Source organism: Erythrolamprus reginae, chromosome 2 (assembly GCF_031021105.1).
Source record: "Erythrolamprus reginae isolate rEryReg1 chromosome 2, rEryReg1.hap1, whole genome shotgun sequence".
Taxonomy (NCBI): domain Eukaryota; kingdom Metazoa; phylum Chordata; class Lepidosauria; order Squamata; family Dipsadidae; genus Erythrolamprus; species Erythrolamprus reginae.
The window spans coordinates 12775145-12802564 of record NC_091951.1 but is presented as its reverse complement, the minus strand read 5'-3'; the positions used below and the strand labels follow the sequence as shown (position 1 = coordinate 12802564).

At 53.7% G+C, this 27420-nt stretch overlaps 1 protein-coding gene across 1 annotated transcript; it reads right to left on the bottom strand.

Moving 5' to 3' along the window:
* On the bottom strand, nt 1–27420 carry LOC139159719 (BOLA class I histocompatibility antigen, alpha chain BL3-7-like). The gene is made up of 9 exons (XM_070737071.1): nt 27255–27420; nt 16286–16561; nt 9006–9281; nt 6371–6652; nt 4052–4153; nt 3499–3531; nt 2079–2111; nt 1060–1096; nt 1–795 (listed from the first exon to the last, which is right to left on the bottom strand). Exons 1-8 carry the CDS (start codon nt 27394–27396, stop codon nt 1077–1079), a joined length of 1164 nt encoding a protein of 387 aa, XP_070593172.1. The 5' UTR covers nt 27397–27420; the 3' UTR covers nt 1–795; nt 1060–1076.

Below are 27420 nucleotides of genomic sequence, written 5' to 3'. Positions count from 1 at the left end.
TAAGAGGAAAAATCATTTATTTTCAGCAAACAATTTTGGAAAAATTACAATATATGCGGAGGTAGTAGCCTGACAGTGCAATTGATCTCATGTTCCATTATTCTAAACCATGAACATCCATAAATGGCAATCTATAAAAAATAAGTATCAAATGCTACACTCGATATATTGATATTTGATAATTATCAAATTAAAATTTAATTTGATAATAATAGTGGTCTATTAACTGTGCAACAATCAGTTAAAAATACATCAACTATTTTATGAATAAAAATTTCTAAAATGCACACTTCAAGCAATAGTTTCATTGAAGATTACACTAAATAAATAAAACCAACAAGGAAAAAAGAAAAGTAACCTCCACTTTTATCATGAAAATTAACAACTTAAAAATTTATCTTAAAATAAAACCAAGAAACTCTTCATCCTATTCCTCATCCCATTCTCTATAAATGCATCTCTAAAACCTGATCTTTAACCTCCAATCTCTATCCACTAATCAGCAAAAGCCCATTAAGGGGGTTACGCAATCTACGGTACCTACTATAAACTATTACGTACAAAATCCAATTTGAAATCTTTTGCTCCAACAATTAGTAACTTATAATATTTTCTTTTCTCCTCTGCTGCTCAATCATAATTTTAAAAGGTTACTGATTCAATGATGAAAGCAATGATGAAAGACCCCAAAATCTGTCCTGGTTCCAGCATGCAGGAAGGGTCACCTAAGAGTCCGGCCCAATTCAGGAGAAGGCAGATCCATCTTCCTTCCTCTCTCTATGCTGGGAGTGTCCACTACGAAGAGGAAGGAGAAAGTATCCAAGGGTTAGTTGGATCCAGACAGTCACAGAGCTTGAGAGCTGCCAGAGGATCAGAGTTTGGGGGCAGGAAGACCCCCCTCCAAGCCCTCTCCCCCAAATTCCCCCCATTCCAGTGTTTGTGAACAGGAGAGAGAAGAGGGACATCCAAAGTATCTTCACCCTCATTTGGTCCTTGGACTCCAAAGCCCTCCCCTCCCTTCCTCCCTCTCCCCCCACATGCCCCCCCCACTCCACTCACCTGCAAGGGGGGGGCTGCTAAACAGCCTGGTTGTTCCCTGGATTGGAGAGAAAGACACAGAATGAATCAATGTCTTGTCCTGTGAGGAGGACAAATCTCTCTCTTGACCATTAAACTTCTTCAGCTTCACAAACGTCTCAGAGGATGTAAAACTTTTTATTAATTAATTGAGCTTCCACCCCAACTATCTCATTAAGGTGACTCTAGGCAGCTCACAGTAAAATTCAATCAACTGCCATGTAGAACATTTAAATCAATAAATAAAAACCAGATTCCCCCATCAGATCATGCTGCCTTTGGTCTGACAACAATGCAGCAGAGGCTGGTACAATAGCAACAATCCCACTTGGTCCTGGGAGCCCAACTTCAGAAATGGGGAGTCACAACCAGAATCCTGGGGAGCAAAGGCCCAAGTGCCAAAAGAGATTCTCAGATGACCACTGAACCCCACTTCCTCTGCCCTGGACTCTCAGTTGGGGCCAAACATTAAACCCAGATGAGGACATCTCTGAGAGAAGGACAGCCCCCCCCCTTCCATGGTCAGCCAGGTCTTAGCTCTGCCACCAGAAGAGTCTCTAACCACTAGGGATCGTGGCATTGCCAGTAGGTTCCCTATTTCCCCTCAAAGACTTGAGGGCTTTTTCCTCCAATGGGGGCCAAGGCTCCACCATACAGACTCTGAGCTGCCTCAATTCCACTGCCTGAATCCAACAGGGAGAGTTTCCCTTCTCCTCTGCAGAATGAACCAGTGAGAGGAGAGAGGATTTTGTGACACCCAGCCGGCTTTCATGCCTAAGGCAGGACTAGAACTCATGCCCTGATCTGGTGCCCTCACCACTAAGCCAAAGTGGCTCCAATTATTCTTATTATTCCACCAGAAGGAGACTCAGAGGGCCCCCAGGGAGGATGAATGGGGGGGGCTTAAAAAGTGGGGGCCTTTTCCTCTTTCCATCCCCCCAAAGTCTTGCAAAGAGACCGAATGGCTGAGGCAGCAGCAGGAGTCGCTCCCTCCCACTCACCCTGGTCTGAACTGCTGGATCCTTTGTCACTTGCTGGAAAAGAAGGAAAGAAAAAGAGGGAGAGAGTCTCTCTTTTGGCTTAGAGGTGGAGAAGCTCAGCTCTTTCTGACCCCAGCTCCCTCCCTCCTTTTCCCTCCCTCCCCCTCCCTCCCTTTCTCCCTCCCTCCCTTTCCCTTTCCCTCCCCCTCCCTCCTGCCCTCCTTTTCCCTCCCCCTCCCTTTCTCCCTCCCTCCTTTTCCCTCCCCCTCCCTTTCTCCCTCCCTCCCTTTCCCTCTCCCTCCCTTTCTCCCTCCCTTTCCCTCTCCCTCCTTTTCTCCCTCCCTTTCCCTCCCCCTCCCTCCATCCCTCCTTTTCCCTCCCCCTCCCTTTCTCCCTCCCTCCCTTTCTCCCTCCCTCCTTTTCCCTCCCCCTCCCTTTCTCTCTCTCACACACAATCAAAGACTCACAAATACAGGGAGAGAGTTTGGACAAAACTGCTTTGGCTAAAAGGCATCGGAAATAATTCTTAAAATTTGTATGTATATCACACTAAGCCAGAAGGCAGAGCTGATGTAAAAAGATACACATGGATCCAGAGTTTCTTTTTGTAACCAGTTCTTACTTAGAGAGCCTTTGTGATGGGAGACCAAGAGGAGATCTAGCTTGCATCCCCCAAAACTCCTTTTCCCTCAAAATGACCCCTTTGGACAGCTAATTTTATGGAGCTTCCAACTCTAATTTGGCCAAGACTTTCCCTTCTGCCTACTTAGGAAAAAGAGCATGTTCTCAGTCAGAGGGACCTTCCACCAGCTGGGTCTTTTCACCTTGTTGAAGGTTCCTTCTCCCAGATGTTTCTCCTTGAGGACTCCACTTTCAAGAAGGGCCTGGCTGTAATGAAAAGGCCAGCTTCCCCAGCCTGGTTCTTAGGAGGAAGAGGAAGACAGCACATACAAGCATACACACACACACACACACACACACACACACACACACACACACACAGACCCCTCAACTGATGGTTTCCCTGCTCTAAGTTGGAGTGTCAGGCCAAAAGTTATTATGTGAAGTCAGAGGTTGGCCTGACATACAATTAGCAGTGATAGAGAAACGGGAGGGGTGAGAGAGAGTGAGTGAGAGAGAGATTATAATACGACACATTCCTTTACGCAGAGTCCAAGGTTACTGAACTAGGAAGGAAATAGGGGTCCTTGCACTGGATGGGTCCACAGGGTTGCACTTGTGGGAGTGGGGATATGATACAAAGTTTAACCTGGATGTAATCATAAGGGAATCTTAAGAGTTGGAATGATCAAGCTGAAATCCAGAAAGGGCTTTGTTAATAAATCAACCCCTGCGTGAAAGCTCAGGCGTGGAATCTGATTTATTTCTCAGGTGCTATTTGGTTCGCTGACATTACAAGGAAAGAGGTCAATTCACTCACTTGTTGCAGCTTTGTAGCCATCCTGACGTTTCTCTGCAAGGACAAAAATGAGTGAAAGCTCAAAAGGATCCACCAGAGATCATCCAAACTCTCCCTCTGTAGGAGGAAGAACCCCAGGAGATATTTCACAGTCACTTTGTCCCATCAATAAAGACAGAAAGATCTTCAAAATACAAACGTATCTCCTGATTTGCCCCAAGAGAGACCTGCAGCCTCCGAGATGGATGGAGGGGAATTGGGGGAAGCAGCTGGGAGGGGAGGGAGGTTCCCATGGAAATCCTTCTCTGCTGCTCTTTGATCAAAGCCTTTGAGAGGGACAGAGGAACTGGGAGGCCTCTTCCCGACTCAGAAGAACCTCAGACTGCCTGAATCTCAGACTCAGCTGAACCGAGACTGGAGTCCCAGCAAGAGGCTGAGATCTCAGAGGCTCCCCAAGAGGGCTGGGACAACAGGACAGAAGGAAGCCCAGGAGGAGCTCCCCAAAGGGAAAGACTTGGGAGGAATCACCCCATCTTCCTTCCATCATCTCCCCCCCCCCCCAAAAGATACTTACTGAAGAACACCAGGAACCCAGCAATCACACCCACAATGACCAGAGCAGCCACAACGCAGCCGATAATGATGAGCCCAAGGTTGGATTTTGAATCGGTGGGTTCTGAATTGGGAGAAAGAGCAATTAAAGTTGAATATTTCCTGCATCATGGTGACAATCATCAATTTAAAAAATGGAATTTCAATTTGAATTTTGAAACTTTGGAAATCTGGTGTATGTTTGGGACACTTCTGAGCATATGCAGAGTTCTTTGAGAGGGGGCTTTTTTCCTTGGGTTTTATGCTGAGCCTCAGGAATTCACATATCATAAAATAATGTGTAAGTCCTTTCTTAGAGAAGCAACACACGGTTTTTAATTATTATTGTTGTTGTTATTATTATTATTTATTTATTTATTTATTACACTTGTATGCTGCACTTCTCCAAAGACTCGGGGCGGCTCACAGAATACAAATCAAAAATAATATGTGTACAAATCTAATAGTTAAAAACTATAAACTAAAATCCCATTGCATTAAAAAACAGTCAAACCCATTATTTAAAAAACATACACACAAGCATAGCATACATAAAACTATATTTGGACCACATTTGGAATACTGTGTTCAGTTCTGGAGACCTCACCTACAAAAAGATAGTGACAAAATTGAACGGATCCAAAGACGGGCTACAAGAATGGTGGAAGGTCTTAAGCATAAAACGTATCAGGAAAGACTTCATGAACTCAATCTGTAAAGTCTGGAGGACAGAAGGAAAAGGGGGGACATGATCAAAACATTTAAATATGTTAAAGGGTTAAATAAGGTCCAGGAGGGAAGCGTTTTTAATAGGAAAGTGAACACAAGAACAAGGGGACACAATCTGAAGCTAGTTGGGGGAAAGATCAAAAGCAACGTGAGAAAATATAATTTTACTGAAAGAGTAGTAGATCCTTGGAACAAACTTCCAGCAGACGTGGCTGATAAATCCAAAGTAACTGAATTTAAACATGCCTGGGATAAACATATATCCATCCTAAGATAAAATACAGGAAATAGTATAAGGGCAGACTAGATGGACCATGAGGTCTTTTTCTGCCATCAGTCTTCTATGTTTCTATGTTTCTATATAGGCCTGGGGAGATGTTTTATGCTGAACCTGAGGAATTCACATATCGTATTATAAAATAATGTGCAAGTTCTTTCTTAGAGAAGCAACACAGAGTGACCTTTTGACCTTTAAAGCAGGAAGTCTCTGATGGGAGAAGGCTCAGACTTGGGAGCCTCTTTTCTGACTCCTGATGCATCAGTCCAGCCAAAATTTGCCTTCAGAAAAGGGGCTACCAGACTCCTCCTGATTCTTCCACTTTATTTAGACTCGGGGTGGCTAACAACAGTAGTACACAGCATATAACAAATCTAATGTTTAAAATAATTTAAAAAACCTTATTTAAAACCAAACATACACACAAACATACCGTGCATAAATTGTATAGGCCTAGGGGGAAAAGGGTAGTTCAGTTTCCCCAAGCCTGACGACAGAGGTGGGTTTTAAGGAGCTTACGAAAGGCAAGGAGGGTGGGGGCAATTTTGATCTCCGGGGGAGCTGGTTCCAGAGGGTTGGGGCTGCCACAGAGAAGGCTCTTCCCCTGGGCCCCGCCAGATTACATTGTTTAGTCGACTGGACCCAGAGAACACCGACTCTATGGGACCTAACCGGTCGCTGGGATTCGTGCGGCAGAAGCCCGTCCCAGATGTGTTCTGGTCCGGTGCCATGAAGGGCTTTATAGGTCATAACCAACACTTTGAATTGTGACCAGAAACTGATCGGCAACCAATGCAGACTGCGGAGTGTTGGTGTAACATGGGCATATTTGGGAAAGCCCATGATTGCTCTCGCAGCTGCATTCTGCACGAGCTGAAGTTTCCGAACACTTTTCAAAGGTAGCCCCATGTAGAGAGCGTTACAGTAGTCGAGCCTCGAGGTGATGGGAGCAGGTGATGAGGGCAATTGTAAACAAAAGTAAATCTATTTCTGGTGCTCAGTGTAACTGCTGCTTTTCTGCTGGGAGGAAGAACCAGGGGAGGCCTAAGAGAGGATCTAAGGGCTTTTCATCAGGATCAGCCAAGTATTGTGATGGGATTCTGTAGTTTCCTTTCTATCCCCTGAAGTCAGTTCTAGGGTCTGGTCCCTGCAGCTTCACCAACCTCAAACACTGGGAAAACCAATGGATGAAAGCTCAGGTATGTTCACATCTGGACACACCTGGGGTCAGATTTCTCTCCCACCCCCCTCCAGGCTGCCAAAGAGCCCGGCCTTTCCCTCCCTGCAGCCTCTCACCGTTCAGCTCCAAGTCCAGAGGATCCTGCAGGCCGTCGTGCTCCACACGGCACCGATAGCGGCCCCTCTCTTTGGGGTCAACCCGGATGCTGATCCAGTAGTGGTAGGTCCCATCCGCATTGGGGGCCAGAAACCCACGGAAGGTGTCCTGCAGCCAGACCTCCCCGTCCCTCGTCCAGGAGGCATCGATCTCCCTGGGGTAGAAGCCGTGGACCCGACAGACGTGCGTCTCCATCCCATCCTCCACCTCCGTCCTGCTGCTCATCGTCACCACTGGAGGCTCTGCGGAAACACCGGAATTGACTCTGAGCCCCTCCAGAGACTGAAAGGTGGGTGAGAAAATCAGGGGCAGGAAACTCTCCCCATATTTCCCCCTCCACACCTGAAGCATCTCAAGGGGTTTTGGGAAATGCTCCGAATCTGGAAAACGCTCAACCACAAGAACTCCTGATTTTGAGTCCTTCCCAGGGACTCAGCCTGAAAAACCTCCGGCAGCAAATTGAGGGTCCAAGGAAATTCCTCTCTGTCTGCTTTGACCTCTGGCTGATCTTGGGCTGCTCCCTTCAGGGGAGGGAGAGTGGAGATGGTCTCTTAAGGTCCCTCTCAAAACAGCCACAACACAGAAGATTCTCTCTACTTTCTGCATCCTCTTCTACTCCCCTGAATCTGAGGCTGCTTCAGGTCTTTTTCCAAGGGACAAAACCACTGCCTTGTGTAGGTTGCGCGCACGCGCTAGTGCGCACTCCAAAATACCTCCCCCCACACACCCTTTTCCAAGGGCACGCAAGGAGCCGGGTGTTGGAGTTGGGGGCAGGGAGTGACAAAAGTGCAGAGCCGCCGTGCGCGCTCCCCATTCCCCTGCCAGCCCGCAGTAGACATGGGTGGAAGGAAAGGGAGCCGCGGCCGCCCCCGCCTCCCCACGGTGCCTCTGGCCCCCTCGCGCCCCTGGCCTCTCGCCGCTGCCCCCCTGATTCGCCCCCTCTCCGGCTTTCTCCGCCTGCCGCCATGGGGCGCAACTTCTCCCGCGGCGGTGGCGGCTATGACTTCTCATCATCATCATCTGCGCTCCCAGCCAGGGGGCTGCAAGAGGGTTTTCTCCGTGTGCTTCGTGAATGCCTGCCCTGCCCCTCTTGCAGCCCCTTCGCTGGGAGTGCTTTCATCCCGAGCTTTCAGCAAGGGGGCTGCAGTAGAGGCAGGCAGGCATTCCCGAAGCGCTTGGAGAAAGTGCTCTCGCAACTCCTTCTCTGACAGACAGGGAGAGAGAGAGAGCAACAGACAGAGCAAGATGGAAAGAGAGAGGGAGAGAGAAAGTAAGTGAGAAAGAGAGAGAGAGCGAAAGAGAGGGGGAGAGAGAGATAGCAAGAGAGAGAGAACAAGAGAGAGAAAGAAAGCAAGAGAGAGAGAAAGAGAGAAAGAAAACAAGAGAGAAAGAGTGAGGGAGAGAGAGACAGCAACAGACAGAGCGAGGTAGAAAGAGAGGGAGAAAGTGAGAAAAAGAGAGAGAAAGCAAGAGGGGAAGAGTGAGTGAGGGAGAGACAGAGCAACAGACAGAGCGAGGTAGAGAGAGAGGGAGAGAGAAAGTGAGAAAAAGAGAGAGAAAGCAAGAGGGGAAGAGAGAAAGAGAGAGAAATGACTCTTGATTTAAAGCATATGGTAAAAAGCACCCAAATAAAAACAGAGGAAAAAAAACAGCCTTGTGTGTGTGTGTGTGTGTGTGTGTGTGTGAACTCTTGAACCATTTCCAGTAGCCTTCACCTGTTACTGGAAATGGTTCAAGAGTTCACATACACACACACACACACACCAGGGGGGAGGAGACGGGGATGGAAAAAGAGGAGAAGATAGTAATAATAGTAATAGATTTTGCTTTTGTTTTATTATTAATTTCTTTTAATAAAAAAGAAGGGATTTTTTTTCTTGTTTCTTTCTTTCTTTATACATACATACATACATACATACATACATACATACATACTTCTATGCTGCCCAGTCCCAAAGGGACTGCGGCTCAGAAATTGGACACAAACCCAACTTTAAGGGGAAGAGAGATCAAACGGAATCTCACACTGATCAATTTGGAAAAGAGATTTTGTCTCTGAAAAGTGTGTGTGTGTGGGGGGGAATGACAGAGAGAGATAGAGGCCAATGAAAGAGAGAGAGGGTCCTCTTCTCCAGGCAGGGAGGGGCTGTTGGTGATGATAAGTGTGGGGGGGATTCCCCTATTGATCCTAATCTCATGCAGCTGATCTTGGAGGGATCAAGGGTCCCAGGGGGAAAGGGAGAGACTGAGGGGGAGGGGTGTTCTAGATGGTAAATTAATAAAAAATCCTAGGGAAAGATTATAATGTGAGTCCCCCTATGGGGGGAGGGGGTGTCCCTGAAGGTGGGGAGGGGGTTAAGAGGAAAGGCTGACTGACAGCCACTGTTTGAGGCTGCATTTCCTGGTCCACTGAATGGCTGCCTGGGAGTGAGAACCAATCAGGGCTTCCCGTGTCCTGGAGAGAGGCTGGAAGGGGGAGGGGAGGATTCCCACGAGGGAGAAAACAGGCTGCAGACCAGGGACTCAAAGGGGCTGAATGTGTCCAAGAGATCCGGCCATAAAGGAGGAAAGTCCAGTCTCCATTCAGAAGCTCACCTGTCCTCAGCAGCGTCTCATTCCCATAGGACAGGTACTTCTTCAGCCACTCAATGCAGTATTCCTCCACGTAGAGCTTCTTTCTCTGATTGAATCCTGGTAAACCATCCCATTTCCTTTGGGTGATCTGGGCCTGGGGGTCGGGAGCCACCCAAGTGAAGGTCTCCTTGTCGAAGGTGATGTAGGTCCTCCCATCATAGCCAAACTGCCGAAACCCTCCTTTGCTCCCGTCCCTCCGGAGCTCACAGCCATACATCTTCTGCAATGTGTGAAGGCCTAAAAGACAAGAGAGGAGGATGGTTTCTGGAGTCCTGAAGATAGACAGAGCTGCCCCCCTTCCTGCAGGGACTTTGACAGAGGCACTGACACCCCCATTTCCTCCCTAGAGTCGAAGGGAAAGAAAGCCCCCACCACTAACCTCCCTCCTCCCCTCCCTCCCCCTCCCTCCCTGCATTCCCCTCCCCCCAGGACGGAGTCCCTGAACCTTCCCAGGAAAAGGGGATCTGGAAAAGGCAGCAGAGGATCCCAAGGGAGACGGAGAGAAGGAGGAGGGGAAAAGAAACAGAGGGACGGAGATCCTTCCATCTTTCTCTCTGCTGTTCCTCTGGGGGGAAAGGAAGGGATCCCAGAGAGGGAACAGGAGCCTGGATCTGCGGCTGCAAAGAGGGACTGGGAATCTGGTGGTCTCAAAGAGGATCTGGTTGATCTACATAAAAGCTTGCAGGGATCCCTGTGACCATAAATCTTGGTCCATGTTCACAAATAGCAGCAAGTCACAAGGGCAGGTTCTCGCTTTGGGCTAACGAGAAACAAACCATGGTTTAGTGCAACGTGGGAATGAAGCCTTGAAGGGCCACAAAGGAATATTTTCCTCAGCAACAGCAGCAAGTGGCCCAGTCTGATCTGGACATCTGAAGGGTTATTGACCCTTGAAATGAGCTTGAAGTCCACAGTCTTTGCAAGGCCCTGGAGAAGATATTTAGACTTCAAGTGACCAGATTCTTGGATGTAAAAGAAAACTGAATGTTTGGAAAAACCACAAGGAAATCCTGAAATGTTTCTGTTGTATCTTGAAATGGCTACCTTGTATTTCCTGTAGATAGTTTGTTCCGTCTTCCAGCGCTGTCTGAGCTAAAGCAGGAAGTCGCTCCTGATTGGCTCAGACACGGCTGGCTCTTGCTTTGGCGGGAGCCACAAAAGTATAAAAGAAGCGGTTTCTCCAAGCAGAGTCAGTCGGTACTAGCTGAATTGTCACTTGTCTTGCTGAGCTGTCACTTGTTCTCTGAGCTAAATAAAAAGTACCGATTTGTTTGAACCCTGTCTGTGGGTCTACTTCACTGGCGACGACGGACGGAAGAAACCTCGCGTGCAACATGAGCAACGTCCAGATCGGCCGGGCTCCAGAATTCTTCGACCCCGAAAAAACGTCCTGGGACGAATACCTGGCTACCTTCGAGATCTTCCTCGAGGCAGCAGGAATACAGGACGCCGACGCCGATCGCAGATGGGCTATTTTCTTAAATTACTGCGGCCCAGAAATCCGTGACCTTGCCCAGACTCTCACCGACCCGCAGCCAGCAAGAACCGTCGCTTGGGACGTCCTACAAGCCAAGCTAGCGAGCCACTTCAAGCCGACCAAACCAGCCATGGTTTTTCGGCATCAGTTCTCCATGATGGCTCAGAAGGAAACAGAATCAATCAACCAGTTTACAATGCGATTTCGGACGGTACTTGCACAATGCAAGTTTAAAGACCCGGAAGCTCGCCTCACCGATGCCTTGGTTTTCGGCATGAGAAGCGCCACGGTGAGGAACAAACTCCTCACCGAAGACGAACCGACTCTACAAACCGTGATTAAACTAGCGCAAACCGCAGAAGATGCCGACGCAGCGGCTAAGGAATTAAAAGAACACGGAAGGCGAGAACTCATCGCCAAGATAGACTCCGCGTCTCCCCGCACCGAGGGATCAGACGACCTCAGCCAACCAGCTCACAACGTGGACAACTGCTTCCTGGTACAAGACCAGCCAAGACACCACAGAGCTACTCACCCCCCAGCCCCCTGCGCCGGCTGCCGAGGGAACTACCAGCGCCATCGATGCCCCTTCCGGGACGCCACATGCCACCGCTGCAACCGTCGAGGCCACATCGCCATCGCATGCAGAGCATCGGCACCAGAGGAAACATTCTCCACACCGCGCCACCAACGGCCACAAAACCAAACGCCCCAGCCGCGAGAAAACCGACCGTTCCGCTATTCGGGTCAAAGGAACTACTCAGCCGCTAACCGCGACTACTCAAGAGGTAACACTCAATTTTCCGTGAACAACACGGCAACCAAAAAAGGGGGCAAAATTGTTATCTCGCTGTTACTTAACAACCAACCATGCTCGATGGAGCTTGATACAGGGTCTAAGTATACCATTATGCCATGGGAGAAGTTTAAACTGTACATGCCTAACCTGTCTAAATCTGATCTAAGGCAAACCTCTTTAGTAATCAGGGATTTTCAAGGGGGGGTAATCTCGGTCCTTGGGAACAGCAAATGTACCTATTGTATTCAAGAATGTCAAATGTACCCTACCCATGCTCATTGTCACAGGGGCTAAGCACTCTCTCCTGGGTTTGGCTTGGATGGAACCTTTGGGATTGAAATTTCTGGTGTTTGTACTGTAAACTGTGATAATATGCCTAACTTCGTGCAAGAGTTCCCTGAAGTGTTCAGCCCCACCTTGGGATCGTATAAGGGGCCCCCTATATCATTTTCTATTGACCCCAAGGTCCCACCAGTCCGGCTCAACCTCGCAGGGTACCCCTCCCGCTTCTCCCCAAGCTAGACCTGCAGCTAGATAAACTTATAAGCCAAGGTATTTTTGGTCCCTGTGGAACAAGGGCCATGGGAAACGCCCATAGTTACGCCTCTAAAGCCAGATGGTTCTTTAAGGGTTTGCGCTGACTATAAATCCACCCTTAATAAGGCTCTCCAACATCACCCTACCCCATCCCGGTGGTACAACAACTCCTACACTCCCTGGGGAAGGGAAAAGGTTTGCAAAATCGACCTCGCGCAGGCTTACCAGCAGCTTCCGGTCGATGAACAAACAGCAAACGCACAAATGATTGTAACACACAGGGGGGCTTTCAATGCACAAGGTACAGTTTGGGTAAGCATAGCCCCAGGGATATTCCAGAGTATTATGGAACGCCTATTGTCAGGGTAAATGGGGCCATCCCATATTTTTGATGACATCTTAATTGCAGGGGAAAACCAAGAACAAGTAAACAAAAGAATAAGGGAAGTACTTAAGAGGTTACTGGATAAAGGCTTAAGGATCAAGCCTGACAAATGTGTCTGGGGAACCAATAGTATAGAATTCCTGGGATATAAGTGGACAAAGAAGGTATCCACCCACAACAGAGAAACTGAGGGCCATTAGGGAAGCCCCAGAGCCACAAGATAAGAATGAACTGCAGGCCTCCTTAATTTTTATTCCGTTTTTTTGAAGCAGAAGGCAACAGTAGCAGAGCCTCTACATCGTTTACTCCAGAAGGAAACCCGTTGGACCTGGGGAAAACTGAACGTGAAGCCTTTTTCCAAGTAAAGCAATTATTAACTTCTAAAAGTGTGGTAGTCCAATACAGTACTTCACTACCCATTAGGCTCACGTGCGACGCTTCACCGTACGGCGTAGGAGGAGTCCTAGCTCACGTTCTGCCTAATAATACAGAGGCCCCAATCGCATTCTTTTCCAGAACCATGACAGCACAGAGAGGAATTATAGCCAGTTAGATAAAGAGGCTCTAGCTTTAGTGGCAGGGGTGAAGAAATTTCACAATTACATTTTTGGAAGAAGTTTTGAATTGGTTACAGACCACATAGGCTGCTAGCCCCCAACAAGCCACTCCGCCATTTATGTCTCCAAGACTGATCAGGTGGGCCCTTTTCCTCTCAGGGTACCAGTATGAACTCACCCACAAGGGGGGAAGGAAATCAATCATGCAGATGGCCTCAGTAGGTGCCCCATAACAGACTTAGTGGAGGACCTGCTCCTTCCACAGATGTATTAATGATAGAGCTCGAGGATAACCCACTAACCACGGCCAAAGAGGTAGCTGCACACACCGCAGCAAGATCAAATCCTTAAACAAGTGGTCAACTGTGTACTTAAGGGATGGAAAAATGACTCTGTGAAACCTGAATTGTGTGATTTCAAAACCAAAAGACTTGAGTTATCATATGTAAAGGTTGCCTGCTGTGGGGAGATAGAGTGATCATCCCAAAAGCCTAAGGGTAAAGGTACTCAAAATGTTACATGTGGGCCATCCTGGGATTGTCAGGATGAAGAGCCTAGCAAGAGGGCATTTATGGTGGCCAGGTTTGGATGCTGATATTGAAAACTGGGTATCAAAGTGTGACCCATGCCAAGAATCACGGCCAATCCCCCCAAAACAACTCCAGCAGAGTGGGAGCAGCCTGCTGGCCTTGGTCAAAGAATCCACATTGACTTTGCTGGTCCAGTGGGATCCCAATATTTCCTAATAGTGGTTGATGCGTTCTCCAAATGGTGGAAATAATAGCAATGAACAACATAACCACAAGTGCCACCATCAAGGTATTGAGTAGACTGTTTGCCACCCATGGTTGCCCGGATATCTTAGTGTCTGACAATGGGCCACAGCTAACAGCCAGGCAATTCGAATTGTTCCTAGACGGCCTAGGGGTCAGGCATGCCCTCATCTCGCCTTACTCGCCATGGGCTAATGGCTTGGCAGAACGTTACGTTCGTGTGGCAAAGGAGGCATTGCACAGGTCAGGCCCTGGGGATGTACAACAAAACTTGGACCAATTCTGCTCACCCAACACATCACCCCTAACTCTCACACACATGTAAGAGCCAGCAGAGTTATTAATGGGAAGAAATTAAGGTCACCACTAGATAGGTTGAACCCAAGATTCTGTGTTAATAATCAAATGTTTGTAAACCTGAAAGAGAAATGTACTTGGGACAAAATGTATATGTAAAAATTTTGATGGAGGTGTAACTGGATGAAGGGAATTGTTGTTAAACAAAATGCACCAAAGACTTATATGGTAAAACTAGAGGATGGTCGACTGTGGAAACGACACATCGACCACATTCGGAAACGAACAGAAAATCCTTTGCCACAAACCGCTGACATGGACTCTCCCCTTCAACAGACTTTAACACATTGCCCGAATTAAGAGACACGCAAAGGAACTTATTGGGCCAGGGAGAGCCATCCAGCGACGCCGAGCCATCCTCCTCCTCCGAGGTCCTCGTTGGGCCCGCCAGGCCAAGTCCACCGCACCGGGAGAACAACGGCGAGCCATCCTCCACAGTCGGTGTCGAAGGGGAAATTGAACTGCGCAGGTCAGAGCGAGCTTCACGGAGACCCCACCGATTGGACGACTTTGTCACATGGCTATCGTGATGGATGTGTCCAACTATGAGGGGAGGGGTGTTGTATCTTGAAATGGCTACCTTGTATTTCCTGTAGATAGTTTGTTCCGTCTTCCAGCGCTGTCTGAGCTAAAGCAGGAAGTCGCTCCTGATTGGCTCAGACGCGGCTGGCTCTTGCTTTGGCGGGAGCCGCAAAAGTATAGAAGAAGCGGTTTCTCCAAGCAGAGTCAGTCGGTACTAGCTGAATTGTCACTTGTCTTGCTGAGCTGTCACTTGTTCTCTGAGCTAAATAAAAGTACCGATTTGTTTGAACCCTGTCTGTGGGTCTACTTCAGTTTCTAGTCCTGTTTGGGCTTGAGAGGGAGGAAGGACGCCAGGAACTCTCATATCTAAGGGAAAAACCACCTGGAAGGACAGTTGAACTAAACTGACCAGAGTTTTCCTCCCTTTCCCCACCCAGGAATGTCGGGGGAGGGGATCCTTTCTCTGCATCTTCTGCTCAGCCAGAGATCTTCCCTTTGGAGGAAGAGGAAGATCCTCGTGAGCTCCAGCCTGATCCTTCCCTCGAGAGGAGATTCCCTGATCTCCCCATGGGGAAAATGGACTTTTATTTATTTTTCTTTGATTAGTTTCCTTTTCCTCCTTTACTATGTTACCTTCTACTAGTTTTTATCTTTTCTTCAAAAGGTTTAATGCAAATTATATTTAAAAGTTTAAGAGGCAAACAAGGTATCATTAAAATTGTATGGAGAACCCAAGAGAGGCTGATGTCCCAAAGCCTTTACATGAATCAAGGCAGAGCAACCACATCTGGAATACTGGGAGCAGTTGTGGCCCAAAGACCCCCAAAAGGAGAGGAGGGAGCTGGAGAAGGTCCAGAGGAGGTGACTCAGGCGAGGGGAGGGGGGAAGCAGCCCCCCTTTGAGGAAAGGTTGGGACCTTTGGGCTCTTTAGCCTGGAAAGGAGGCTCCCACTAGACCCACAGGTGCTTTCAGCCCCTGACCCAAATAAGGTTCCTTGAAGGTGAATCTTGTTCCCCAAAGATGGCAGAAGGGGGGGGCTGCTGAAGAAGCCTCCCCCTCCAGGGCAGCCCCACCAAGAGGGCAGGGCAGGAGTTCAGCCTGAGGGACCAAGGATGGGAAGCCACGAAGGCTCTGAGAGACTCTGGAAGGGCCCCAAGTGGAGGATCCTTTCTTCTCTGTCTTTCCCTCTCAAGATTGGGAGGATCCTGGCCCTCTGCCCCCCCAAGAGCCCCCACCCCATTTGGGTCTTCCTGGCCCCTCCTTCCAACTGGAGGGTGAACAGAAGCTCCCGGCATTTGGGGGCCCCTTGTCCCTCCAAATAGGGGGTGAAGGAAAGAGGGATCTGGTCATCCCAGGTGGATCTGCACTTGATCCCTTATTTTTCTGGGGTGGAAACAGAGAGAAGGATGAGGACCTGCTTGCCATAGAATTTAATTAGGATCCACTGCCTTTTTTTGGAGGGGGGAGACCTGTGATTCCCTTCCTCCCCCACAGCAGGAGATCCACCAAGGTCAGACCCTCAACTTTCATGGGGGGGAGGGAGATTTCGGTCTCTTTTTATCTCATTTTAGATCAATATCAATATCAACATTCAGAAAGACAGAGGGATAAATTTAAACTAGTTTTCATTAACTGCAATTGGCAGAACATGTCAGCTATGGAGACAAGGACAATCTTATATGGATTTTAGAAAAAAAATAAATATATTAAAAAAGACTTTTTAAAAGGTGTGGAAGCAGCCCTTTCCCTTTGAAGGGACCCCCCCTTTCTCCCCCCCTCTGGTTCCTGGGGAGGGGAATATGGGGCCAGAGGAGCCACCTGACCCATCACTCACCTTCGCTCTGATTGTAGCGATTCCTCAGAGTCTCCAGGTCTCTTCTGAACGCCTCCTCAGAGCCACGAGATATCTGGGTCTCTCTCTCCCAGAATTGGGGATCCTCCTTCCCCAGCTTCTCCATCCAGGAGACTCGAGGCTGCTCCCTCCGGCTGTTGCTGTCGTAGTAGCTGAAGAGTTGATCGTCCACATAACCCACAAGGACAAAGTGGGGCTGCCCCTGACTGGGCTCCGAGATGGAGGTGAAGAAATACTTCAGGGAGTGGGAGGAGGCACCTGGAAGGGACCCAGAGGGGAAGAGTTCGGGGGCTTCAGCCAAGGACCCTGATGCTCTATGGGGCACAGAAGGCCCCATTTCTAGATATGGAAAGAAGGAAGAAGAAGAAGATGAGAAATGAAGGGGAGATGATGGGAGAGAAATAAAACAGAGGGTGGAAAGAGGGGAGTGACCAAGAGACAAAGGAGAATATGGAGGGTCTGAAGGGTTGGAGGGCAGAGAGGTTGGGGGGCAGAGAGGTTGGGGGGCAGAGAGGTTGGGGGGGCAGAGAGGTTGGGGGGCAGACAGGTTGGGGGCAGGGAAGTTGGGGGGCAGAGAGGTTGGGGGAGGCAGGAGGTTGGGGGGCAGAGAGGTTGGGGGGCAGAGAGGTTGGGGGGGAGAGAGTTGGGGGCAGAGAGGTTGGGGGGCAGAGAGGTTGGGGGGCAGAGAGGTTGGGGGGCAGAGAGGTTGGGGCAGAGAGGTTGGGGCAGAGAGGTTGGGGGAGGCAGAGGTTGGGGGGAGAGGTGTTGGGGGGACAGAGAGGTTGGGGGCAGAGAGGTTGGGGGAGGCAGAGGTTGGGGAGGTAGAGGTTGGTAGAGAGGTTGGGGGGAGAGGTTGGGGGCAGAGAGGTTGGGGGGGCAGAGAGGTTGGGGGCAGAGAGGTTGGGGGGCAGGGAAGTTGGGGGCAGAGAGGTTGGGGGCAGAGAGGTAGGGGGGCAGGGTAGTTGGGGGGGCAGAGAGGTTGGGAGGCAGAGAGATTGGGGGGCAGAGAGATTGGGGGCAGAGAGGTTGGGGGGCAGAGAGGTTGGAGGGGCAGAAAGGTTCTGGGGCAGAGAGGTTGGGGAGGCAGGGAGGTTGGGGGCAGAGAGGTTGGGGGGCAGAGAGGTTGGGGGCAGAGAGGTTGGAGGGAGAGGTTGGGGGCAGAGAGGTTGGGGGGCAGAGAGGTTGGGGGGCAGAGAGGTTGGGGGGGCAGAGAGGTTGGGGGCAGAGAGGTTGGGGGGCAGAGAGGTTGGGGGGGAGAGGTTGGGGGGCAGAGAGGTTGGGGGGCAGAGAGGTTGGGGGAGGCAGAGGTTGGGGGAGAGGTTGGGGGGGCAGAAAGTTGAGGGCAGAGAGGTTGGGGGCAGAGAGGTTGGGGGAGGCAGAGAGGTTGGGGGGGCAGAGAGGTTGGGGGCAGAGAGGTTGGGGGCAGAGAGGTTGGGGGGCAGAGAGGTTGGGGGGCAGAGAGGTTGGGGAGAGGTTGGGGGCAGAGAGGTTGGGGGCAGAGAGGTTGGGGGCAGAGAGGTTGGGGGAGGCAGAGGTTGGGGGGAGAGGTTGGGGGGCAGAGAGGTTGGGGGACAGAGAGGTTGGGGGGCAGAGAGGTTGGGGAGCAGAGGTTGGGGGGGAGAGGTTGGGGGGCAGAGAGGTTGGAGGGGCAGAAAGGTTGGGGGCAGAGAGGTTGGGGAGGCAGAGAGGTTGGGGGGCAGAGAGGTTGGGGGGCAGAGAGGTTGGGGGCAGAAAGGTTGGGGGCAGAGAGGTTGGGGGAGGCAGAGAGGTTGGGGGGAGAGGTTGGGGGGGCAGAGAGGTTGGGGGGCAGAGAGGTTGGGGGCAGAGAGGTTGGGGGGCAGAGAGGTTGGAGGGGCAGAGAGGTTGGGGGAGGCAGGGAGGTTGGGGGGCAGAGAGGTTGGGGGGGAGAGGTGGGGGGCAGAGAGGTTGGGGGGGAGAGGTTGGGGGCAGAGATGTTGGGGGGCAGAGAGATTGGGGGGCAGAGAGGTTGGGGGGCAGAGAGGTTGGGGGAGGCAGAGGTTGGGGGGAGAGGTGTTGGGGGGCAGAGAGGTTGGGGGAGGCAGAGGTTGGGGAGGGAGAGGTGGGTAGAGAGGTTGGGGGGGAGAGGTTGGGGGGCAGAGAGGTTGGGGGAGGCAGAGGTTGGGGGGAGAGGTTGGGGGGCAGAAAGGTTGGGGAGGCAGAGGTTGGGGGCAGAAAGGTTCGGGGAGGCAGAGGTTGGGGGGCAGAGAGGTTGGGGGAGGCAGAGGTTGGGGGGCAGAGAGGTTGGGGAGGAAGAGGTGGGGGGGGAGAGGTTGGGGGGCAGAAAAGGTTGGGGAGGAAGAGGTTGGGGGCAGAAAGGTTGGGGGAGGAAGAGGTTGGGGGGAGAGGTTGGGGGGCAGAGAGGTTGGGGAGGCAGAGGTTGGGGGGCAGAGAGGTTGGGGGAGGCAGAGGTTGGGGGGGAGAGGTTGGGGGGGCAGAAAGGTTGGGGGAAGAGAGGTTGGGGGCAGAGAGGTTGGGGGAGGCAGAGAGGTTGGGGGGCAGAGAGGTTGGGGGCAGAGAGGTTGGGGGGGCCGAGTGGTTTGGGGGCAGAGAGGTTGGGGGGGCAGAGTGGTTTGGGGGCAGAGAGGTTGGGGGGCAGAAAGTTTGGGGGGGCACAGAGATTGGGGAGGCAGAAAGGTTGGGGGGCAGAGAGGTTGGGGGCAGAGTGGTTTGGGGGCAGAGAGGTTGGGGGCACAGAGATTTTGGAGGCAGAAAGGTTGGGGGGCAGAGAGGTTGGGGGGCAGAGAGGTTGGGGGGCAGAGAGGTTGGGGGGGCAGAGAGGTTGGGGGCAGACAGGTTGGGGCAGGAAGTTGGGGGGCAGAGAGGTTGGGGAGGCAGGGAGGTTGGGGGCAGAGAGGTTGGGGGGCAGAGAGGTTGGGGGGGAGAGGTTGGGGGCAGAGAGGTTGGGGGGCAGAGAGGTTGGGGGGCAGAGAGGTTGGGGGGCAGAGAGGTTGGGGCAGAGAGGTTGGGGGCAGAGAGGTTGGGGGAGGCAGAGGTTGGGGGAGAGGTGTTGGGGGACAGAGAGGTTGGGGGGCAGAGAGGTTGGGGGAGGCAGAGGTTGGGGAGGTAGAGGTTGGGTAGAGAGGTTGGGGGGAGAGGTTGGGGGCAGAGAGGTTGGGGGGGCAGAGAGGTTGGGGGCAGAGAGGTTGGGGGGCAGGGAAGTTGGGGGGCAGAGAGGTTGGGGGGCAGAGAGGTAGGGGGCAGGGTAGTTGGGGGGCAGAGAGGGTGGGAGGCAGAGAGATTGGGGGGCAGAGAGATTGGGGGGCAGAGAGGTTGGGGGGCAGAGAGGTTGGAGGGGCAGAAAGGTTCTGGGGCAGAGAGGTTGGGGGAGGCAGGGAGGTTGGGGGCAGAGAGGTTGGGGGCAGAGAGGTTGGGGGGCAGAGAGGTTGGAGGGGAGAGGTTGGGGGCAGAGAGGTTGGGGGGCAGAGAGGTTGGGGGGCAGAGAGGTTGGGGGGCAGAGAGGTTGGGGGCAGAGAGGTTGGGGGCAGAGAGGTTGGGGGGAGAGGTTGGGGGGCAGAGAGGTTGGGGGCAGAGAGGTTGGGGAGGCAGAGGTTGGGGGAGAGGTTGGGGGGGCAGAAAGGTTGAGGGCAGAGAGGTTGGGGGCAGAGAGGTTGGGGGAGGCAGAGAGGTTGGGGGGGCAGAGAGGTTGGGGGCAGAGAGGTTGGGGGCAGAGAGGTTGGGGGGCAGAGAGGTTGGGGGCAGAGAGGTTGGGGAGAGGTTGGGGGCAGAGAGGTTGGGGGCAGAGAGGTTGGGGGCAGAGAGGTTGGGGGAGGCAGAGGTTGGGGGGAGAGGTTGGGGGGCAGAGAGGTTGGGGGACAGAGAGGTTGGGGGGCAGAGAGGTTGGGGAGGCAGAGGTTGGGGGGAGAGGTTGGGGGCAGAGAGGTTGGAGGGGCAGAAAGGTTGGGGGCAGAGAGGTTGGGGGAGGCAGAGAGGTTGGGGGGCAGAGAGGTTGGGGGGCAGAGAGGTTGGGGGGCAGAAAGGTTGGGGGCAGAGAGGTTGGGGGAGGCAGAGAGGTTGGGGGGAGAGGTTGGGGGGCAGAGAGGTTTGGGGGCAGAGAGGTTGGGGCAGAGAGGTTTGGGGGGCAGAGAGGTTGGAGGGGCAGAGAGGTTGGGGGAGGCAGGGAGGTTGGGGGCAGAGAGGTTGGGGGGGAGAGGTTGGGGGGCAGAGAGGTTGGGGGGGAGAGGTTGGGGCAGAGATGTTGGGGGCAGAGAGATTGGGGGGCAGAGAGGTTGGGGGGCAGAGAGGTTGGGGGAGGCAGAGGTTGGGGGGAGAGGTGTTGGGGGGCAGAGAGGTTGGGGGAGGCAGAGGTTGGGGAGGGAGAGGTTGGGTAGAGAGGTTGGGGGGGAGAGGTTGGGGGGCAGAGAGGTTGGGGGAGGCAGAGGTTGGGGGGAGAGGTTGGGGGGCAGAAAGGTTGGGGGAGCAGAGGTTGGGGGGCAGAAAGGTTCGGGGAGGCAGAGGTTGGGGGGCAGAGAGGTTGGGGGAGGCAGAGGTTGGGGGGCAGAGAGGTTGGGGGAGGAAGAGGTGGGGGGGAGAGGTTGGGGGGCAGAAAGGTTGGGGGAGGAAGAGGTTGGGGGGCAGAAAGGTTGGGGGAGGAAGAGGTTGGGGGGAGAGGTTGGGGGCAGAGAGGTTGGGGGAGGCAGAGGTTGGGGGGCAGAGAGGTTGGGGGAGGCAGAGGTTGGGGGGAGAGGTTGGGGGGGCAGAAAGGTTGGGGAAGAGAGGTTGGGGGGCAGAGAGGTTGGGGGAGGCAGAGAGGTTGGGGGGCAGAGAGGTTGGGGGCAGAGAGGTTGGGGCGAGTGGTTTGGGGGCAGAGAGGTTGGGGGGCAGAGTGGTTTGGGGGCAGAGAGGTTGGGGGGCAGAAAGTTTGGGGGCACAGAGATTGGGGAGGCAGAAAGGTTGGGGGGCAGAGAGGTTGGGGCAGAGTGGTTTGGGGGCAGAGAGGTTGGGGGCACAGAGATTTTGGAGGCAGAAAGGTTGGGGGCAGAGAGGTTGGGGGGCAGAAAGGTTGGGGCAGAGAGGTTGGGGAGGCAGAGAGGTTGGGGGGAGAGGGTTGGGGGCAGAGAGGTTGGGGGGCAGAGAGGTTGGGGGCAGAGAGGTTGGGGGGCAGAGAGGTTGGAGGGGCAGAGAGGTTGTGGGGCAGAGAGGTTGGGGGAGGCAGGGAGGTTGGGGGGCAGAGAGGTTGGGGGGGAGAGGTTGGGGGGCAGAGAGGTTGGGGGGGAGAGGTTGGGGGCAGAGATGTTGGGGGGCAGAGAGGTTGGGGGCAGAGAGGTTGGGGGAGGCAGAGGTTGGGGGGAGAGGTGTTGGGGGGCAGAGAGGTTGGGGGGCAGAGAGGTTGGGGGAGGCAGAGGTTGGGAGGGAGAGGTTGGGTAGAGAGGTTGGGGGGAGAGGTTGGGGGGCAGAGAGGTTGGGGGAGGCAGAGGTTGGGGGGAGAGGTTGGGGGGCAGAAAGGTTGGGGGAGGCAGAGGTTGGGGGCAGAAAGGTTCGGGGAGGCAGAGGTTGGGGGGCAGAGAGGTTGGGGGAGGCAGAGGTTGGGGGGCAGAGAGGTTGGGGGAGGAAGAGGTGGGGGGGGAGAGGTTGGGGGGCAGAAAGGTTGGGGGAGGAAGAGGTTGGGGGCAGAAAGGTTGGGGGAGGAAGAGGTTGGGGGGAGAGGTTGGGGGGCAGAGAGGTTGGGGGAGGCAGAGGTTGGGGGGCAGAGAGGTTGGGGGGAGGCAGAGGTTGGGGGGGAGAGGTTGGGGGGGCAGAAAGGTTGGGGGAAGAGAGGTTGGGGGGCAGAGAGGTTGGGGTGAGGCAGAGAGGTTGGGGGCAGAGAGGTTGGGGGGCAGAGAGGTTGGGGGGCCGAGTGGTTTGGGGGCAGAGAGGTTGGGGGGGCAGAGTGGTTTGGGGGCAGAGAGGTTGGGGGGCAGAAAGTTTGGGGGGCACAGAGATTGGGAGGCAGAAAGGTTGGGGGCAGAGAGGTTGGGGCAGAGTGGTTTGGGGGCAGAGAGGTTGGTGGGCACAGAGATTTTGGAGGCAGAAAGTTGGGGGCAGAGAGGTTGGGGGGCAGAGAGGTTGGGGGAGGCAGAGGTTGGGGGAAGAGGTTGGGGGGCAGAAAGGTTGGGGGAGGCAGAGGTTGGGGGGCAGAAAGGTTGGGGGAGGCAGAGTTTGGGGGGCAGAGAGGTTGGGGGGGCAGAAAGGTTGGGGGAAGAGAGGTTGGGGGGCAGAGAGGTTGAGGGAGGCAGAGAGGTTGGGGGGCAGAGAGGTTGGGGGGCAGAGAGGTTGGGGGGCAGAGAGGTTGGGGGGAGAGGTTGAGGGAGAGGTTGGGGGCAGAGAGGTTGGGGGGCCGAGTGGTTTGGGGGCAGAGAGGTTGGGGGGGCAGAGTGGTTTGGGGGCAGAGAGGTTGGGGGGACAGAAAGGTTGCGGGGCACAGAGATTGGGGAGGCAGAAAGGTTGGGGGGGGCAGAGAGGTTGGGGGCAGAGTAGTTTGGGGGCAGAGAGGTTGGGGGCACAGAGATTTTGGAGGCAGAAAGGTTGGGGGGCAGAGGTTGGGGGGCAGAGAGGTTGGGGGGCAGAGTGGTTGGGGGGCAGAGTGGTTTGGGGGCAGAGAGGTTGGGGGGCAGAGAGGTTGGGGGGCAGAGAGGTTGGGGGGGCAGAGAGGTTGGGGGGAAGAGAGGTTGGGGGGGCAGAGAGGTTGGGGGGGCAGAGAGGTTGGGGGGCAGAGAGGTTGGGGGAGGCAGAGAGGTTGGGGGGCAGAGGTTGGGGGGCAGAGAGGTTGGGGGCAGAGAGATTGGGGGGCAGAGAAGTTGGGGGCAGAGAGGTTGGGGGGCAGAGGTGGGGGGCAGAGAGGTTGGGGGGCAGAGAGGTTGGGGGGCAGAGAGGATGGGGGGCTGAGAGGTTGGGGGCAGGTAGGTTGGGGGCAGAGAGGTTGGAGGGGCAGAGAGGTTGGGGGTAGGGTGGTTGGGGGGCAGAGAGGTTGGGGGCAGAGAGGTCAGGGGGGCAGAGAGGTTGGGGTGTAGAGAGGTTGGGGGCAGACGTTTGGGGGCTGAGGTGGGGGGCAGAGAGTGGGGGGGCAGAGAGGTTGGTGTGTAGAGAGGTTGGGGGGCATAGGTTTGGGGGCTGAGAGGTGGGGGGGCAGAGAGGTGGGGGGCAGAGAGGTTGGGGGGGCAGAGAGGTTGGGGGGCGGAGAGGTTGGGGTGTAGAGAGGTTGGGGGGCAGAGGTTTGGGGGCTGAGAGGTGGGGGGGCAGGGAGGTGGGGGGCAGGGAGGTTGGGGGGCAGAGAGGTTGGGGGGCAGGGAGGTTGGGGGGGGCAGGGAGGTTGGGGGGGGCAGGGAGGTTGGGGGGGCAGAGAGGTTGGGGGGGCAGAGAGGTTGGGGGGCATGGAGGTTGGGGGGCAGTGGTTTGGGGGCTGAGAGGTGGGGGGGCAGAGAGGTGGGGGCAGGGAGGTTGGGGGGGCAGAGAGGCGGGGGGGCAGAGAGGTGGGGGGCAGGGAGGTTGAGGGGCAGAGAGGGTGGGGGGGAAGAGAGGTTGGGGGGCAGAGAGGTTGAGAGGGCAGAGAGGTTGGGGGGACAGAGAGGTTGGGGGGGCAGAGAGGCTGGGGGGGCAGGGAGGTTGAGGGGCAGAGAGGGTGGCGGGGCAGAGAGGGTGGGGGGGCAGAGAGGGTAGGGGGCAGAGAGATGGGGAGGCAGAGAGGTGGGGGGCGCAGAGGGTTTGGGGGGCAGAGAGGTTGGGGGGCAGAGAGGTTGGGGGGGGCAGAGAGGTTGAGGGGGTAGAGAGGGTGGGAGGGCAGAGAGATGGGGGGCAGAGAGGTTGGGGGCAGAGAGATGGGGGCAGAGAGGTTTGGGGGGGCAGAGAGGTTGGGGGGGCAGAGAGGTTGGGGGGCAGAGAGGTTGAGGGGGCAGAGAGATGGGGGGCAGAGAGATTGAGGGGCAGAGAGGTTGGGGGCGGAGAGGTGGGGGGGCAGAGAGGTTGGGGGGCAGAGAGGTTGGGGGGCAGAGAGGAAAGGAAGGGAAAGCAGAGACAGAGAGCAGGACCCCCAAACTTTTTGTGCTCCCCTCCAATTGTTTCCCCCCTTTCAGCAAGGCCTCCCTCCACCCCCTCCCCCTTCTGCATTGCTCAGTCTCCGCCCCACGGAGGCTGCAGGGGCCCCACAGGAAGAAGGGGGCTCCATCCCCATCTGGTCCCCCCAAGAGAAAGAAAAAAACATTCTGACTTCAGTGAGACCCAACATGGATTGTGAATAGGTGCAGATTTGAGGGGGGGTGTTATAAAATAGGGGGAGGGAGGGGGGAATTGGGGTGAGACCAGAGGCCCTGGGATCCTTACAGGAAACCCAAACTGCTTCCCTGGGATTTATGGGGAGGGAAAGGGGGGGAGCGAAGGGAGCATTTTCCCCCTCACCCCCACCCCCCCCGACTGGGAAATTCCCCCTCCCGTCCCAGAGTTCAGGCATCTGAACAGGACTTGGCTTTGAACCCAGGACTCAGTGGGGCTCAACCCCACACCTTGACCCATGGAGGCCCAGTGGTTAGAATGCAGCATTGCAGGCTAATTCTGCCCACAGCCGGGAGTTCAATCCTGACCTGCTCAAGGTCGATTCCTTCCGGTAAAATGAGGACTCAGATTGTTGGGGCCAAAGGCTGAAATTTTGAAGAGCTTTGAGTGGGTTTAAAAACACCATGAAGTGGACTACAGGTCGTCCTCTTCTTCCAAAAGTTCATTTAGTGACTGGTTAATGTTATGACATCAGTGAAAAAACTAACTGATGGTGATTTTTCACACTTACGACCACTGTAGCCTCCCCATGTTCTTCACATGATCAATTCTATTTATCATGGTCACAGTGTCCTGGGGATCATGTGATCTCCTTTTGCAACTTCTGACAACCACTCAATGGAGAAGCAGATTCACTTAAAAACCATGTTACTAGTTTAACAACTACAATGATTTCCTTAACAAATGTCATAAATTGAGGCAAAACGCACAAATTTCTCACTTAGCAACATAAATTCTGGGGTCTGTTATGGTTGCAAGTCGGGGACTAGATATATAAGTCTAAGTGCTGGTGCTCTTGCTGTGCCACAGAAAACCTGTGATGATCCCAAGAGAGAATAAATGAAGAATTCCAGCCACCCAATTAGGGTCAGAAGCCATAATTCCCAGGTGCAAGAAAGGCAACAGATTTATTCTGAATCTCAATTTCTCTGACACTTTTCCTCTTTTCAAGCTGATCCTGAACTTTGTCAGCCAACTTGGGAGGACGGTGTGTATAGGAATAAGAATAAAATAGGATATAAAGTGGAACAGAATAGAATTCTTTATTGGACACACAAGGAATTTGACTCTGGTGCAGAAGCTGTCGGTGATCTCAATTATCCACCAGCGACTTTCAAGTCTTAACTGAGAGTTTCTCTAACTCAGCCACTTGGGCTTCAGTGCGGACTACAACTCCCAGAATTCCCCTCACCCCAGAAACACCTTGGAAATCTCCAAGGCCCCTTTGTTGGTGTCTATTCTGAAAGCTCTTCAAGGCAAAAATTCTTCCAGAGCACCAAAGATTTTAAAGATCACTTTCAGGATCATTCACAGGACTTATTTGGGCAGAACCTGCGTCTACACAGGAAATAAACAGTCCCTCTGCCCATTCCCTCCAGTATGGTCTCCCAGTCCTTCCCAGTTCAAGGCAAAGGCCTGGGCCTCCTCCTTCCTGCTCCTCCCCACAATCGCAGGGGCTGCTGAGAGCTTTTGGGGATCCCCAGATCCACTTCCAGCTCTGGGGAGATTTCAGAATCCAAATGGATCAGATTGGACCTTCCGTGATCCAGAACCCGCTTCTTTCCCTTGTGGGGCTGAGCAATGAGCAAGGCTGAAGTCTGCCTGAGAGGAGAAACGTGTGAATGTGACTCACAATCCTGAATCCTCCTCAAGTCAGAAATGACAGGTGTGACTGTAACACAGGTTTGCATAGGTTTGGCATCTTCACAATTGTGAATGTGCTTCCAGTCAGGTACAGCTGGTGAGTTTGGGCCTCTCTGTGTCCAAGCAAGTGGCTCATTTCATGGTCCCCACCCAGAGGTCTTCTCTCCTTTTACCTCCAAGCAGCTTATTTCATCCTTAAATTCCTGCCAATATTTTTAAATGTCTTTTGAAAAGTTGCTATATTGATAACTTCTCATCGCAAACAGCCAGGAACACCCCACGTTCCCCATTACCAAAGAATAAATAATACATTTTTTTACTTTTGCAAACTGTCCCATGTTGGGAGTTTCTGAAATGGAAGAAAAAACTCTTGGGAGACAAATCTCTGCCTGACCCCCCCCCCCCCCAAAAAGCTCTGGGGATATTGGGGGTGATTTCAGGACCAAGTGATGGTGAGGATCAAGAGAAATTGACAATCAGGAAGGAGGGATCTTGAGGAAGATTATTAAGAAGAGCTTCTCTCCAGACTCTTATCCTGCTGTATTCACAGGACAACTTTAGCCCGGACTGATCCACTACACCAGCATCTGCCAAGAGGGATCAGATTAGAGAAACCAGCAGGGTCTTCTAGCACCAGAAGCCCCAAAGCCCCTCCCAAGGCAGGAAAGGGGACCCAGGCGGAGGGCTTGGGCGAAGGCAGCCAGGAAGTTCTACATCTGACCTGATCATCTGCAAACGCCGCTTTCCGACAACCTCCACTTTTTTTGGTGGGGGAGAACTGCGCTTGGGGCGCCTAGGTAGACTTGACTGACACCCGGGGGGTTGACCCTCGTCCTGTCCCCAGAGGGGCTCTCATGGGGGAGGGGCAGCCGAGTTCCATCAAGGCTGTGGGACCTAATCAAAGGGTGGCCGGAGGGGGAGGGGGAGCGGACTCGAAAGAGGACCGAATCGGGTTTCTATTTCCGGGATTAAACTTTCTGGGGACGAGCGAGAGAGGAAGATTCCCTGGAAGAAAAAGGGACCGGAGCCCCCCCAAAGGACTCACCAAGGCAGCTCCCCCGTAGCAGAGACACCGCCACCATCACCGGGAGCCAGAGGGGCGCAGGGCGCAGAGCCATCCTGGCCGCCACCCTCAAGTGCCGCTCCGCTCTCCTGAAGTCGCAGGCGGAGGAAGAGGCGCCCCGCATGATCAACTGCTCAACAATACAGGA